Source organism: Podarcis filfolensis (assembly GCF_964270895.1).
Source record: "Podarcis filfolensis genome assembly, chromosome: 10".
In the NCBI taxonomy this organism is placed as follows: domain Eukaryota; kingdom Metazoa; phylum Chordata; class Lepidosauria; order Squamata; family Lacertidae; genus Podarcis; species Podarcis filfolensis.
Genome location: NC_139612.1, coordinates 4,095,070 through 4,110,055, shown reverse-complemented (window position 1 = coordinate 4,110,055; position 14,986 = coordinate 4,095,070). Strand labels below are relative to the sequence as shown.

Below are 14,986 nucleotides of genomic sequence, written 5' to 3'. Positions count from 1 at the left end.
TTAAAAAAATATGTATAGTATAGTCTAGATCTGGGACTCTCAGATTTTGGTACAGGAATAATTTCTACCAGGATCACCAACTCTAGTGGCAGAAGAGGCATTGGGTTGGATCATTAGCAGGAATGGGAGGAAAGGGGGGTTCCCTTAAGGAATCTTGGAGGGTGGGGCTTCCTATCCAGAAGCCCAAGTCAAGGGCAGATGGGCTACAGGGCACACCCAAAGCAGTTCACACCATGGAGGACCGCTAACGATGGTCAACCACAGCTGTCAATCAACCAGCAAGTGGGTTGGTTGATCATTGGCTACACGCCCAACGCCAATGCAAAATAAATTTGTGGTCTAATTTCAATCCAACACATGTCTCATAGCCTTTACTCACTACCTGCTCACTCCTCAACCACCTCACTGTCCATGGAACCACAATATGGCAACCCTTACAATTAATCCAATTAATCTAGATCTGGGGCTGTGAACCTGTGAACCCAGTTCCCCCCAAGTTGTTGGACTTCCATCATCTCTGACCTGGCTAGGACTGAAACATCTGGAGGGCCACAGCTTCACCACCCCTTACTTTTGAACCACTAGATCTACTATTCACAGGGAAGACTGGGACCAGGCAACTACACTGCATCTTCAGGACAAGAAGAAAAGCCACAGAGTTTTCTAGGCATTTTTTTTCAAAGGTTCTGATGACATGATTGCCAAGCAGTTACCATGATGCACAGAATGGTAGCAAATATTGCCCTACCTCCCTCTTTAAAAGAATCATGTGTGAAAGCACAGCAATTGCAGCAAAGGCAACGCAGAAAAAAGCAGCTGTTAATTTTATGTTAATCATGGGAACATTTGAAATAGAGTGACTATGATTCAGAGTCAACAGTCAATTTAATGGAAGATAGGTTAACATCAATGGACATTTCAAGGTGCAAATTAATCATTTAAAATAACTTTTTTTTTCTAGTGCAGGGAAGGCATTTCCTCCATTTCTTAGAGAAGCAAACTTACGTCAATATCATCATCAAAGCAGACATCGGGCCCTTTTCTGTATCTGGGTTGCTGAACCATTTCACAGGGGTTTGGCCCCTCATCTGAATGTCAGTTAAGGAACATGGATAATGGAATGCTCACATTTGCTAGAAGAAGAAGAAGAAGAAAGAAGAAGAAGAGGAGGAGGAGGAGGAGGAAGACAAACTAGGAAGCACAGAGAGAGTGAGGAATTGCAGGGTTTGAACTGGGAGCCTTACCTAGTGAGGTGCTATGGACTGTGTGTGTAGAGACTAGAGATGTGTGAGACCCCTCAATAAACTGTGTTTTTCAAGTGTGCCAGTTGAGTGCTTGAGAAACTATGAAGGATTTTGGGTGTTCAATGTGAACCCTTGGAAAGCCCTATTTAGCTACCATTCTGCCTTCCCTGCCAGTCCTCCTCCTTCCCTAGTGAAAAAGGTTTTGTGGAGGGCATACCAGAGAGTGTGTGGCTCTTAACAGCACACTAGAAACCATGCCAGGCCTCTCCTTAGCTACAAATGTTGTGTTAAAGTCCCACGATCCCCAGCAGGAAATGATGCTTCTCCTTCATTAATGGCAGCCAATTCAGTTCAGCCTATTTGAAGGAAGCTGAACCTGGAGAATTTGGGTTTGTCAATTCGAGCTGGGAGAGACCCCAGGTGTATAGACACCAGAGGCCATTCAAACAGAGCAGGGGAAAATGGCGTACTACATCAACCCCTGAGTTATGAAGCCCCTGGATTGGCTAGACATCAAATAAAAATTAGAAGCCTGGATTTATCCCTCCAGGTGCCCTTTTTATTGTGCATTCATGATTATATCAGAGCAGTTATATGTGATTCTGATTTCAGTACTGTTTATGCCTGTAGTAGCTGTGGCAGACATACTGCTTCATTTCCAGTTGATGCATGTCCTATATCTTCCTGATGAGATCCTGTAACTTTTCATACCACAGGCAGCATATAAATTTAAGTCCAAAGTAGGTGGGAGAAAAGGGTAACTTGAAAGGGAATTTGTGTGGTCCTAGCTTGAAGATGGAGAGGATTGGGGCTGAAATATCAAGGCAAAGTGTGGGTGTTTGGAGGAGTGAGCACAATATGTGAGATTTAGAACATCTTTACTGTTTTCATGGCAGGGAAGACCATGGCCAAAGGTCATCACTACTTGACATCAATGAACATTAATGTATGGCAAAGCAGCATATCATGTACTGTACAACAAAACATGGAAATTTTGGGCAACAATAAACTAATCAGGCCTGCTAACAGAAGCTAGCAGAAGAACTTCTGCTAGCGCAATGGGGCTTTCCTTCTGTGTGCCCAACAAATCGCCTGGATGTTTTTGTGTCTGGAGAAGTCCCAGAACAATCCACAGGGGGAGGAGAGGGGAAATCAAGGAAGGAGAAATGCTTGTGCTGCTGCAGCAATATCCTTAGTGGTATGTTGAATTCCCTCCTTTAAGTGTGTCAATCATTCTCTTAAGAGTTTTTGATTCCAACAATATTGTGTTTGTGTTATATATTAAGATCATCCAAGCAGGGTGCTAGCATGGAGTGGGTATCTCACATTAGCTGAGAAATGGAAGAGATACATGCCTGTGTTGATCCACTATTCACAGAAACAGTTTCCAGTCCAGATGTGTGTGTGTGTGTGTGTGTGTGTGTGTGTATACACTAACTCGTCCAAGTTTTAGGAGCAGCTAAAAATCAGATACTGGGGGTTCTACAGAAATGTGTGGTGGTGTTATTTTGTGAGCAAACACAAATTCAGCATAAACTTAAACTTCAAAGGATACCAGGCTTCTCTGCTTGCATCAGTGGCCTTGTATCACAGTGACGGCACATATGTTTGGTGTCACTCATTATGAATACTAAATTTGTATTGGAAATCTTCTCTGCATGAAAAAGTCTGCAAACAGAAATGAAGCACAGAACAAATGTTTAATGCTGGGGAGAAAGGAACTTGCAGGCAATTTTCTATAAGTACTTTTGACAACCAGGTAAACTCCAAAGGCTTAATGAAACTTTTGCACCATAAGCTACAAATAACCTGATTTTGTGCAAAGATCTGCCCACCTCAGCTGGGCAGTGAACAGATATATAATATATATTATATATTCAGAACCTGTCTTCTGCTCAAGAAAATCAAGCCTTCTATTTCCAAGCAATATGCAATATGGACTGTAAAACATGATGCCCATTGCTATTGAAGTATATATAAATGCAGTAAGGTAAACATATTTGAGTGTCTTTACTAAGACACGTTACATGGAAATAAGGGAGAGAGCCTTTTCTGTGGTGACACCACAGCTGTGGAATATTCACCCCACAGTGAATATTACTGGCACCAATATTACAATCTTTTTAGTGCAAGGTTAAAACCTGTTTATTTGTTGAAGCATTTTGAGCATTTAAAGTGTTGTTCTCTTAACTGCTCTGTTGTTTCTGTTGTTTTAAAATGTGCTTTATTTGATTACCCATGTGCATGTGGGAAGTTTTGGTATTTTATTTTGGTAAGATTTGCTGGCTATGCCTTTTGTACACTGTCCTGTTAGCCATAAGGATGAATGGTAGGTTACACATCTATATTTATATCATCTGTGTCTATATCTACTTCATAATTGATAGTTTTACATGAATAACTCAGTTGCTTCTTTAATATCAGAACACTATTAAGAAAGCATCAGAGGCACTTGACATAATTTCGTAATTCTACGGAAATGCTTACCTAGAACAGTTTATGCAATCTAAAATGCCATAAAATGATTTTTCATCATTGGCAAAGAAATACTGAGTTTGTACTGTAATGCAGCTCTGTTTTGATGGGATGGCACTGAAGTCTTCCTCCTCCATTTCCACTGTGAGAAAGAGAACATGTTCAGCTCTGTGAGAAGCTTGATTATGAAAGCAAAGGAATGTCTCTGACACCTGATTCTTCACTTACCGGCACTAAGAAAACGTGGGAAGGTGAGGCCCAGAAAGAGCTGCTGCAAGATAGACCTAGATACACAGGGGGGAAACAATGGAACAAGAGAATATAAGGAGCTGTGAGGAAGGATAGTGCCTAAATCAAGCAGGCTTTAGCTCTAGGAGTGGGGCAGAGAATTCACTGTGTGAACTGGAGCAGGAGATGGCAGAGCAAACGCACAGGACATTCCTGGAATGGAAGAAGGGGAGGGATCGCCTGCTCCTCTTTGAAGCCTAGCTTTCCCTGTTTCACTGCATGGATTTGTTGAATTCTGCCTTTTCCCTTTTCTTCTTATTAAATGGTAACTGATCCCCTTCATCTTTCCCCCTCTTTCCTACCAACTCCCTTCCTAAATTTCATTACAAATAACATTTCAAGAAACCACTTGCAGGTGAAAAGAACAATAACACCCCAAGGTCCAAACTGAGTCCAGACACCTCTGTGTCTGATATCATCACTGATAACCCGTTTTTTCAGTTTATTCAGTCATGTTTGGGTTTCCTCTCTGGATTACCCTCCAATGCAGAAGTTCACTTTCATTGCAAAAACAAGGGTTCTTAATTTATGTTGAGTTGCACACCTCGTAAATATCTTCAGGAACCGCTGGGAAAAGATTTTGTAGCCCTATTTTGCAGTGACATTATTTAATGCTCAGCTAAAGACTGAGTAATTCTACATAATAAACTTGAACAAGAAGAATGTGGGGTGAAATCTCAGCTGGGCAAATTCATTCTGTATACATCGCTCAGTCAAGGCCCTCACATGTTCAAATGTATAACAAACCCTACCTGGAAAGTTCAACTTACCAAGCGGCTGCAGAGGCCCACCACCCTAGATGTAACATGTCTGCTATCGTAGGCTAGAAAATAGAAAGCAATTGATATAAGGTTAGGATAATCTCTGAATGGGGGACAGTCACTTCCCTCCTGCTGTTTGTTGGACTACAACTTCAGTCACCCCTGACCCCTGGCCATGATGGCTGGGGCTGGTGCGAGGTGTAGTCCAATACTATTGCGAGGGCACCACATAGACTGGTCTAAACACACGGAGGGATAATACTGACTGGGCAAAGGCAAGAGGTAAAAGTAAAGGACCCCTAGACAGTTAAGTCCAGTCAAAGGTGACTATGGGGTTGTGGCACTCATCTTGCTTTCAGGCCGAGGGAGCCGGCATTTGTCCACAGACAGCTTTCTGGGTCATGTGACCAGCATGACTAAAATGCTTCTGGTGCAACGGAACACCCGTGACGGAAACCAGAGTGCACAGAAACACTGTTTATCTTCCTGCCACAGTGGTACACCTGCTTGCACTGGTGTGCTTTCAAACTGCTAGATTGGCAGGAGCTGGGACATAGCAATGGGACCTCACTCCATCGCGGGGATTCGAACCGCTGACCTTCTGATCAGCAAGCCCAAGAGGCTCAGTGGTTTAGACCACAGCGCCATCTGCATCCTGGCAAGAGGATACTGACCACATAGACAGAGCGGAGTCCGGCTCCTTGCTTTGCTTCTTCTTCTGGGTCACACACAGACTGATAGTCATAAGACTTGTTAAAGGCATATAAGGACATGTTGATGAGATTTCGCATGAGGCCAGGGTCAATCTCACCAAAGAATTTTCCGATCTAATGAAGGAAAAGAGATTGTTTAAAAAGAAAGAAAGACAATTCTCTTCAAACAGACTGGGAGACATAATAGTTCTTATATTTACACCCTGATAGGACTCAATGTGGCTTCCAGATTAAAACAAGAATTGTTAAAAACACAGAAAAAACAATAATTAAAAAAATTAAACCTTATTTTTAATGTGCTTTTTTTAAATTAACAAATAATGCAACCAGCAACATTCTGGGTGCAATATAGCTGAGAATACTTGGAAGCTTTGGCCGAATGGCAATGAATTATTACAAATGCAAGGCTCTTCATCCAAGTAAAAAGAGCAATAAAAAAGGAGAAAGGACATATCAATTCAAACCCTGAACCCAATAGTTAACTACTCTATAGGTATAGATTTAAAGAAGGCTAGATCTAGGGATGGAACATTACAATTTCTTTTGATGTCAGGCTAATCCACACAGTTGTTTTCTAATGTATGTCTCACTTCTGGATCTCAATTTGACTCAAGTTCCCCTCCCCTTCGTTTCCATTAAAATACACGTTTTTAAAATGAACAACAAAAACTGTGTGCTTGCATATTATATACATTTCATGCACACATAAAGCTGTTTTTTGTTTCCCTGACCTCCCTCCCTCTCCATCCCACACACCGGGCAGCACCTTCGACTCCCCTCCCACTCTCAGTTCTGTCCTACTCACTGCACTTAGGACACACAAGGTTTGTTTTAGGCTCAGTCTTTCAGCTCAGTCAGAGAGCAGAGCAGGTGAGTTTTAAATTCAAAATTATATACTTATTGATGGTGTGTGCATAATAATGTTTTGAGTTTGTCTAGGAATCTGTATTCTATTTACATGTAAGCCACCTTTGGAGCACTTTTGAAAGGCAGGATATAAAGTTTTTAAATAAATAAATTATTATTATAGTTTAGAAGACATCTGAAGACAGCCCTGTTTAGGGAAGTTTTTAATGACTGATGTTTTAATGTATTTTTAAACTTTTGTTGGAAGCTGCCCAGAGTGGCTGGGGAAACCCAGCCAGATGGGCGGGGTATAAATTATTATTATTATTAGGGGGGACGCATTTGTGTAAGTTCATAGCAGAGGTTCATTTGATGCTCTTTTCAGTGATATGCATAAGGCAGGTGTGTATCAGCCACAACTAGAGACAAGTGAATCTGTCCACTTTGGTTCCTCTCTGTTTCTCATTTTTCCAATGAGTTCTCATTTCCACATCAGTCTTCCGGAAAACCCATCACTGAATTTATCTTAAAAAGAGCATTTACATGCAACTTTGCCCAACATAGCACATTCATGCAAAGCAATGTCCCCTAATGCAATGCAATTTAAAATCTTCATTAATGTGTAAGTTTTTATGCACATTTTAACCTAGTGTATAAATTTTTGTAAACGTGACTTGGCTGGAGAACTGCAATGCAAAATTCAGAGAAGTGCAAGTTTCAATGGACTGCTGTGTTTGGGTTCACCTAATGTTTCAAAAAGTGAACATTAAGTTTGTACCCTGTTCTATTTTCACATAACACACTTTATGATCAAGGGTGAAGGAAAAAAGATTGGCTTGCACAGTTCTGTACTCTTGTCATGGATACAGATTTTGAATGAGAGAGTTGTCTTGGCTGTTCTAATTTGGTTATTATGAAATCTGAAATCTTAAGTCAAACTTAAACTTGTAATTTGATTTGATAAAATAGACAGCACTTTGATTGTAAGACAACTTGATCTGTATCACACTTACCTCTTGCATATCCCATTCCTGATTTGTCATCAAGAGAAATCCTCCATCATCAAGGATAACACAGTCAACATGCTGCAAGAAAGACAAGGAGGACAATAGGGGGGAAATTATTATTTGCTTTATAGTCACCATTCAGAACATATTTGTTGAGCTGAGCACCAGCCCTGTGCCAGCCTAAGGAGAATGAGTTTTACCACCTGGTAAATGTGCATAGGACTGCAGTTGTAGTTACCTTTCCAGTTATAAAATAATAGTTAGCAGTTTTCCTAATGATCATATTACTCACTGAAGATAAACAAAAAGGGAGAAATCATTTGCTATTGCCCATCATTTCATGAAGAAATGGCTACTGTCCTGTCCCCCCATCTGCTCATAAACTGTAGTACTGGCACCAGTCACTCTCCTCTTGTAGCTGCTAAAGACAGAATTGAAACATATGCAGCTTTTAACTCTTATTTATTTGATCTTTCTCTCGATACAGCACCAATTATTTCATTGCTGTTGTTTGCATTCATAAATAATGACAATGTTCTAATAATGTATTTTGATTCCAATTTTTGTTGTTGTATGATTGGTTTGATGGCAGGATCTTTATACTCAGTTGGATGCCGTGGAGATCACACAAAGCACCCAAGAGAGGGGAATGAATATGAGTAGCTGGGATTGTTCATCTTAGTCTCAGTTTAGATGTGCACATATAAGCACATATAAGATCTCTGGATTGGTGCAAAGAAAACATGTCTCAACGGCAGCAAGATGATCATAGAATCAGAATTGTTGGAAGGGACCACAAGGGTCATCTAGTCCAACCCCTGCAATGCAGGAATCTTTTGCCCAACATGGGGCTTGAACCCACAACCCGGAGATTAAGAGTCTCGTGCTCAGGGCTTTTTTCAGCTGGAACTCACCGGAACTCAGTTCCGACACCTCTCAGGTGGGCGCCATTGCCATTATAAGAGGACAAGGGGTTCAGTGTATGTTCCAACACCTCTTTTTCTAGAAAAATAGCACTGCTGATTGAGGTACCCCAGGGAATGGATAATAGTAAGATAATGCTTATCACTGACATAGTGTCTTTGTGCTTCAAAGCAAATATGCCATCCTTACAACAATCTTATGAGATAGGCCAGGATGCGGCAAGGAGTCCGCCCTGTAGAGGCATCACCCACAAACAGGGCTTCAGTATCTGCAAATGATTTATTCATGAACACATTCTTACCCGACTGTTCTTTTCACATCCACACAGTTCACTTTTGCACTGAAAAACAGACATATAATGCGACATATGAAACCTGTTCTTAAACAAAGAATGATGACATTCAATCTAGAGTTGTGCTCACGCTGCTTTTGTAGCCAGGTCAAATGTCAAGTATTTGGGCAGAATATTTACATTTGTCAAAATTCACCACTGCTGCTCAACAGCTTGCGTTAACTGCCGTTGCAAGGCCATAAAAATCTCAGGACAATATTTCAAAACATTTCCAAGAGCCAAGAAGATGCACACTAATCCAACATAAAGTAAAATGCTCAAAGTCAGGCAAAAGTATTAGTTCTGAATAACCAGACTTCCAATGAAAGTTACATATGCTGAAAAAGGTAATTAGGAAGATGGATTCTTGACAAATCTGGTAGGTAACTCGTCCTACTCCCAGATTTACTACTCTTGCCCACACATCCCTTTCTTCACCTTGAAGGGGATGTCCAAGGAGCTGGACACCCCTCCCCTAGCAGCTGCTTATTCCCTCTTTATTCCTTCTTCTCCCACCCTAGATACATTTGAGGGTGCTTGGAAAGGAGGGAAAAGTGGAAGGACAAGCAGTGGTAGAATAAAGCAGGACTCTGTTTAGGCCATCTCTACTCAGCATGGTGATCAATCAAAGGTACTTGATGTTACTATTGGATATTGGTAACAATTATATCCACTGCATAACTTCTACCCATTTATTTATGTATGAATGTTTGAATCAATATTTCCAATTGGATACTGAGCTGTAGCGCAGGAGCACACAATAAAACAATCCTAGATGTAAGTTGAAGTATTCACATTGATGCTCAAAAGAAAAGCTGCAAGTTCCTTACCTGATTCTTTGTAGTGATTTTGGTGAAATTCTCCATCCAGTTGGTCACATTGATTTTTACTCCAACAACTAACAGGGAATACACAATATATAAGGGAAGTCAGTCAGTTAAGGAGGATACATGGTCATTGGTTTCAAATGCCACCGAAAGACCAAGAAAGAACAAGTGTTGCATCCCTCCATTCTTCTCCCAATAAAGGTCATCCATTAAGGCAACCAAGACCAATTTAGTCTCTGAACTCAAATTGAAATTGGAGAAGGTAATCAGTTTCATCCAAGAGTGCTTGCAACTGTCTTACCAATACTCTTTTGCTCATCTTCCCTCAAAAGGGAAAAACTAATAAACAGCTTTATTCAGAAATCTGTGGGACCTTTAGCATGGTCAAAGAGACTTACAAGTAAGCTAAGTAATGCAGGTTTACTCTTTAAAACAAGAACTTCAGTTGCTGTTTACTATGTCCAATAACAACGGTCAAGAAATGTCAATATTATTCCTTCCCACCTGCAGGTTTCAGAAGTTTTCCATTGACGGTTATTTTCACAGCCTTGCTGACCATAATGCCATCTTCAGATACGCTTCCTGAGATATAGGAAGGAAGGAAGGAAGGAAGGAAGGAAGGAAGGAAGGAAGGAAGGAAGGAAACCCAAACATTTAATAGATGACTATGAAACAGTCTTGGTGTGTCAGAGAGAAACCAAATGAATTGGGTTGTATCTGTTTGTAGATTAGGTTGTGCCTGTTTGCAATTCACCATGAATAGGTGGCTCAGATGGTTAGAGCATGGTGCTGATAATGCCAAGGTCATGCGTTCCAATTCCTGTATGGGCCAGTTGGATATTTCTCCACTGCAGGGGGTTGGACTAGATGATCCTTTGAGTCCCTTCCAACCCTACAATTCTATGATTCTATAAATGCCTCCCCAGGATTGTGCTATTGAATTAAAATTTTAACACAAGAGGAAGCCCTAACCTAACTATGGAAGTCAGGGTCATGCTTCACTGACTCAACTGCAGCTTCCTACAAATCATTTGGCAACATTTCCTGAGTTCTAGCTAAACCTTTTGAGAAACATACATGCATAATTGCTATATGGTAATCTTCATAGCCATTATGTATACTTTTCCAGATGTCTTCAACATTCCATAGTTGTGTAATATGGATAGACCGTACTGTATCTGGAGTTTAACAAGATAATTTTGGGTGCCCAGTGACTTACTGTTATAGAAGGGAGCTGTGAAGATGTAGTTTTCATTATCTAAGCTCCTTTTGTAGAAGCTCTCTTCATAGGTTTCAGGATTTTCTGTCCAATATTCTCCTGCACTGAACATGAGACATTAATGTCAGCTTTTTGTCTTAATTCTCACATGTTTTCTTATCCTGTGCATGCCTAATCTGAAGGAAGCTCCACTGAATTCAATGGGGCTTACTCACAGGAAAGTGTGGGGAACATTTGGCCCTTCACATTCACCACCTGACCACTGACCCTGCTGGCCGGGGCTGATGGGAGTTAAAACCGCAGTGTTGGGAGGGTCTCAGGCTTCCCACCACTGGGCTCTAGGATTGAAATCTAAGGCTGCAATCCAAGACCATTTATTTGGGGGGAAGGCCCATTAAAATTAACTAAATTTACTTCTGAGTAGACTGTAGGATTGTACTGTTTGTTAATGTTTCTGAAAACCTTAAAATGTGACTCATTGTAATAATATAGCTCCCTACATATGTTCACATTACAGAAAATGGCTCACTCAAACAATACTAGACAGCCAGGATTCTACCTGGCGTAAGATCAAGAAGTCTCAGGTCCATGAGCTACGTATCCTATTTAATCTCCAGTCAAAATCCAAGCATCTACAGGAGACAATGAGCAATCTGGGAAATCCCATTATTAAGTCTGGGATCTCCACAACCCCATTCTGATTTCCAACTCTGAAATGCTGTGAAAACCTGAAACTGGTTACAGACATAAGCCGAGTGCTCAACTAATTCCACATGCCCAAAGGGAATTTGAGCTTATGTTTCTTTAATAGCAGCCTTTCAACACCAGCAACAAACCACTTTTGAAATCGAGGTACTTTTTTTTTAAAAAAAGTTAGTGATAAAGGATTTGTGTCTGCCTTTGTTTTCCTTTTCAGTTCCACAGGCTGTGTTCTGAGGAAGCTCACTGGATCTTGGCTATGCTATACAAGGATGATTCAGCACAAGCTTTCTCTGTTACATTTTGTCTTGTACAGTAACTGAATTTCAAAATATGAAAAACACGGTTTGTTCAAAATGTATCTACTGTAATTTATGAGAATTACAACTTTATAATATGCCAATCAAGGGCATATTATTTTCAGAATCTGGGTATGGGAATCAAACCTAGGGCATGGATATTGATTCCGAGTACCACCCTCTGTTTCCTCCCTAAGGATCAGAATATTATATTTGGGGTATTCAATGTATTTGTTGTGAAGACTCTCACTTTAATATTCCATTACCAAGTGACAATTTCAATGGGGGCTAGCAAGAACTTCAGCCACTATCCAACCCTGAGTTAGGCATGCTTAAGAAATTAGGTGAGGTATGTCTTGCATGTAATATATATAATGTAATGTTAAGTATATATTGTTTTGTAATGTATTGATATTTATAATAAAATGATTTTTTAAAAAAGGCATGCTTAAGAAATTGATTTTGCCAGTGTCTCTGTTGTATTTCTGAAATACACTCCGAGTCGAGAGTGGATTTCATGCTCTTTATTCAGCTCATAGTGGTGAGGAGGAATGGAAGTTCCCCCAGAATGTCTGCCTTATATACATTATTTATACAACGGGCCCCACGTGATTGGCTAATTCCGGGATTCTCCTGTAGGCCAATCAGGTTGCGGATTCCCTTCCACCTGGAGCTGGATTGGGTGGCTCCTGTCAGATTGCGGCATTCTGGATCCTATTGTTCCAGGACCAATCAGACTGCTGCCTTTGGGATCCTATTCAACTCAGTATATAACAATTTCTTGGAAAGAAACAGACCCTTACCTTTTGGGATACACTCTAGTGATCCCTCCATCTGTAGCTACAAATCGTGCTGTAATTCCCTCACTGTGGGAGGAAGAAAAGAGAGACAGAAATATTTGAACTGAACTGAATTTGGAATGATTGGCAGCCCTTTGTACATAATCTTCACAAGTTTTTCTAAGATAGTCTAAAACACAAATGTGTGCATTTTCATATACTTAATGCCGTGTGTGTTCCTTGTGTGCTCTAATTATCAGAAATGATCCAGTATTATTTTAACACACCATTAAAGCCCTCCAGAAATAGCCATATTGTTTAGTAGGGGGAAGGAAAATAACACTCACGGCTCCTGCTTACTCCAGTAATTCTGAACAAGTTCACTTGTAAATCCTGCATCCAGCAAAGCTCTCATAACCATATCATTACCTATCAAAGGAAACAAGCCAAAGCTGAATTAAGATCACAGGAAGCTGCCAAGTCAGACCATTGGTCCATATAGTTCAGTACTGCTTACACTGACTTGAAGTGGCTCTCTAAGATTTCAGCGAGGAGGGGTCATTTTCAGCTGCACTTGGAGATGCGGGGAGGATTGAAACACAGACCTTTTGAAAGCACAGCCTGACTCTAGTGCTTAGTTATGATCCTTCCCCATACTATGACCACACCCCATAATAAAAATGAACTCAGATTTCAACAAATATTTCCAATTTTAAATCTGTACGCTTCGGCATCGGTTGCTCTGTTGTTTCAATGACAGACAAATTCTAAAATCAAAAGGCCAGCTAAGTTTTAAAAAGTATTAGGCTTTGAAATGTCTAATTGTAAGAAGGTCAGAACAGTTTTTGTCTTCACATAACAATCCTATGAACTGGATGAAACTCTGCAATCTTGCATTCATAAACCCAGCAAACAGATCTGGTACTATATGTAATTATGGGAAACAGGGTGATCACATCAACATTTCTTCTTTGGAACTAGTTGCTGCACTTATATTGTCATCTCCTGCAAGCAGTTTCATTTAATGAAAAAGTAAGGCTTACATGAGGGATTTTGGGGGGTGTATCGATCTATAAATTCGCTGAAATTCAGAAGAAATGCTGTGTTGTTGTCAGTTATTTTCACAGGCCCACAGTAGTCTCTAGAAAAAGAAAACAGGTTTTTAAAATATTGCTTTCAATCCATGAAGTAAAGCAAGCAAGCAAATAAACAAACAAATACATAAATTTCTGGCTGAGCTGGTTTGGGTTTGCATGTATCCTGGCTAATTTGCCCAGCATTTGGTAGCAACATTTCATTTAGTAGCATATCATGTAGAAGTACTTGCCAACAGTCTGCAGTGTATCACTTTCACAACATAGAGAAATTCCATGGCAACATTATGTTATGCATAAAATTAGGGAGAGTTAAATGCTATAAGCAAGGAAACACAAGATTAGAGCATTTTCACTCTGAATGATCAGCCTTGACATAGGAATGGATGAATCCATCAATTTCAGTTTCTGAATTTCCAAACGTAAGTAAAGTTTGTCATATTTCTGCATAGGTTTGCGATATATTTTTAAAAATTCATTTATGTTTATTTCTTTATTAAATTTCTATACCGCCCTGAGGATCTGAGGACTGTGGGGTGGTTTACAATACAAAACACAAAAATGCACAACATTAAAACCCTCACAAAAGATCCTCAGCATTTTAAAGTACTCTTCTTCTAATATGAACATTTAAGTATGAAATTTTACCAGAGTTATACATTTCTGCAACCAATCTTGGGCAACATAATCTTGGGTAGGCTATTTTTGGTTATATAAATGATTGCACATACAATCATAGGTGCATAGAAACAGGTTTTTGTGCCCACACTCAGCAAGAATTCTGACTCCCAGTTGTTCAACAATAGCAACTACTCACAGCTCCCACCTGCACGCTCAGCCTTCACTGGGGTGCTTTGACTGTGTGTGCTGATGTGTCTTTTTCAGAATCTTTTTGTACCCCTGCAAATTCTGGAAGCTCCCAAGCCACCAGATATTTTCCTGTGGAAAGGTGGTGAGGTTTTGGCTACAGAGGGACCAGCAGCACTCAAGAGAACTGAGATGCCATGGGTGAGGTGCTCCATTCCATTCTGCCCCTATGATCCATAGTCAGCATACAATGTCTGTTGAACATTAGGTTAAGAGGCTGTTGTTCTAACAACTGTGTAGAAGGTGGAATTTCAGCAGATGGAACTTGTAGTATAGTGGTTAGAGTACTACACTAGGAGCAGGGAAACTGGAATTCAAATCTTGACTAAGCTATTAAGTTATCTCAGTTGAAGCTATTAAGCTGAGTAACCCTCGGTCAGTCACTATACTCTCAGCCTAATTGATCCCAGGATTGTTGTTAGAATAAAATGGGGTGAGAGGAGGGGGCTATGAACAAAATACACCACCTTGAGTCCCTTGGGGGAAAGGTGGGATATAAATGTAATAAACAATCAGGAGAATGAATGGTTCTTTCTACCATTTTATATCTACATATCTTTTTCTCCATGGGCCTTTTCCAACAACTCCATTCCCTTACACCTCCCACCTGCTA

At 40.3% G+C, this 14,986-nt stretch overlaps 1 protein-coding gene across 4 annotated transcripts in view; it reads right to left on the bottom strand.

Moving 5' to 3' along the window:
- The window catches only part of CACNA2D1 (calcium voltage-gated channel auxiliary subunit alpha2delta 1), a 373,123-nt gene that overhangs the window by 18,614 nt on the left and 339,523 nt on the right, over positions 1 to 14,986 (bottom strand). For all 4 annotated transcript variants that reach the window (XM_083574976.1, XM_083574975.1, XM_083574977.1 and 1 more), the window contains 14 exons: positions 13,456 to 13,553; positions 12,760 to 12,841; positions 12,437 to 12,499; positions 10,636 to 10,739; positions 9,921 to 9,998; positions 9,420 to 9,487; positions 8,560 to 8,598; positions 7,341 to 7,412; positions 5,443 to 5,595; positions 4,778 to 4,830; positions 3,948 to 4,003; positions 3,732 to 3,861; positions 2,800 to 2,912; positions 1,006 to 1,088 (listed from right to left, as the gene is read on the bottom strand). In XM_083574976.1, coding sequence (XP_083431102.1) covers positions 1,006 to 1,088; positions 2,800 to 2,912; positions 3,732 to 3,861; positions 3,948 to 4,003; positions 4,778 to 4,830; positions 5,443 to 5,595; positions 7,341 to 7,412; positions 8,560 to 8,598; positions 9,420 to 9,487; positions 9,921 to 9,998; positions 10,636 to 10,739; positions 12,437 to 12,499; positions 12,760 to 12,841; positions 13,456 to 13,553 — 1,192 coding nt within the window. The remainder of the gene's footprint in view (positions 1 to 1,005; positions 1,089 to 2,799; positions 2,913 to 3,731; positions 3,862 to 3,947; positions 4,004 to 4,777; positions 4,831 to 5,442; positions 5,596 to 7,340; positions 7,413 to 8,559; positions 8,599 to 9,419; positions 9,488 to 9,920; positions 9,999 to 10,635; positions 10,740 to 12,436; positions 12,500 to 12,759; positions 12,842 to 13,455; positions 13,554 to 14,986) is intronic.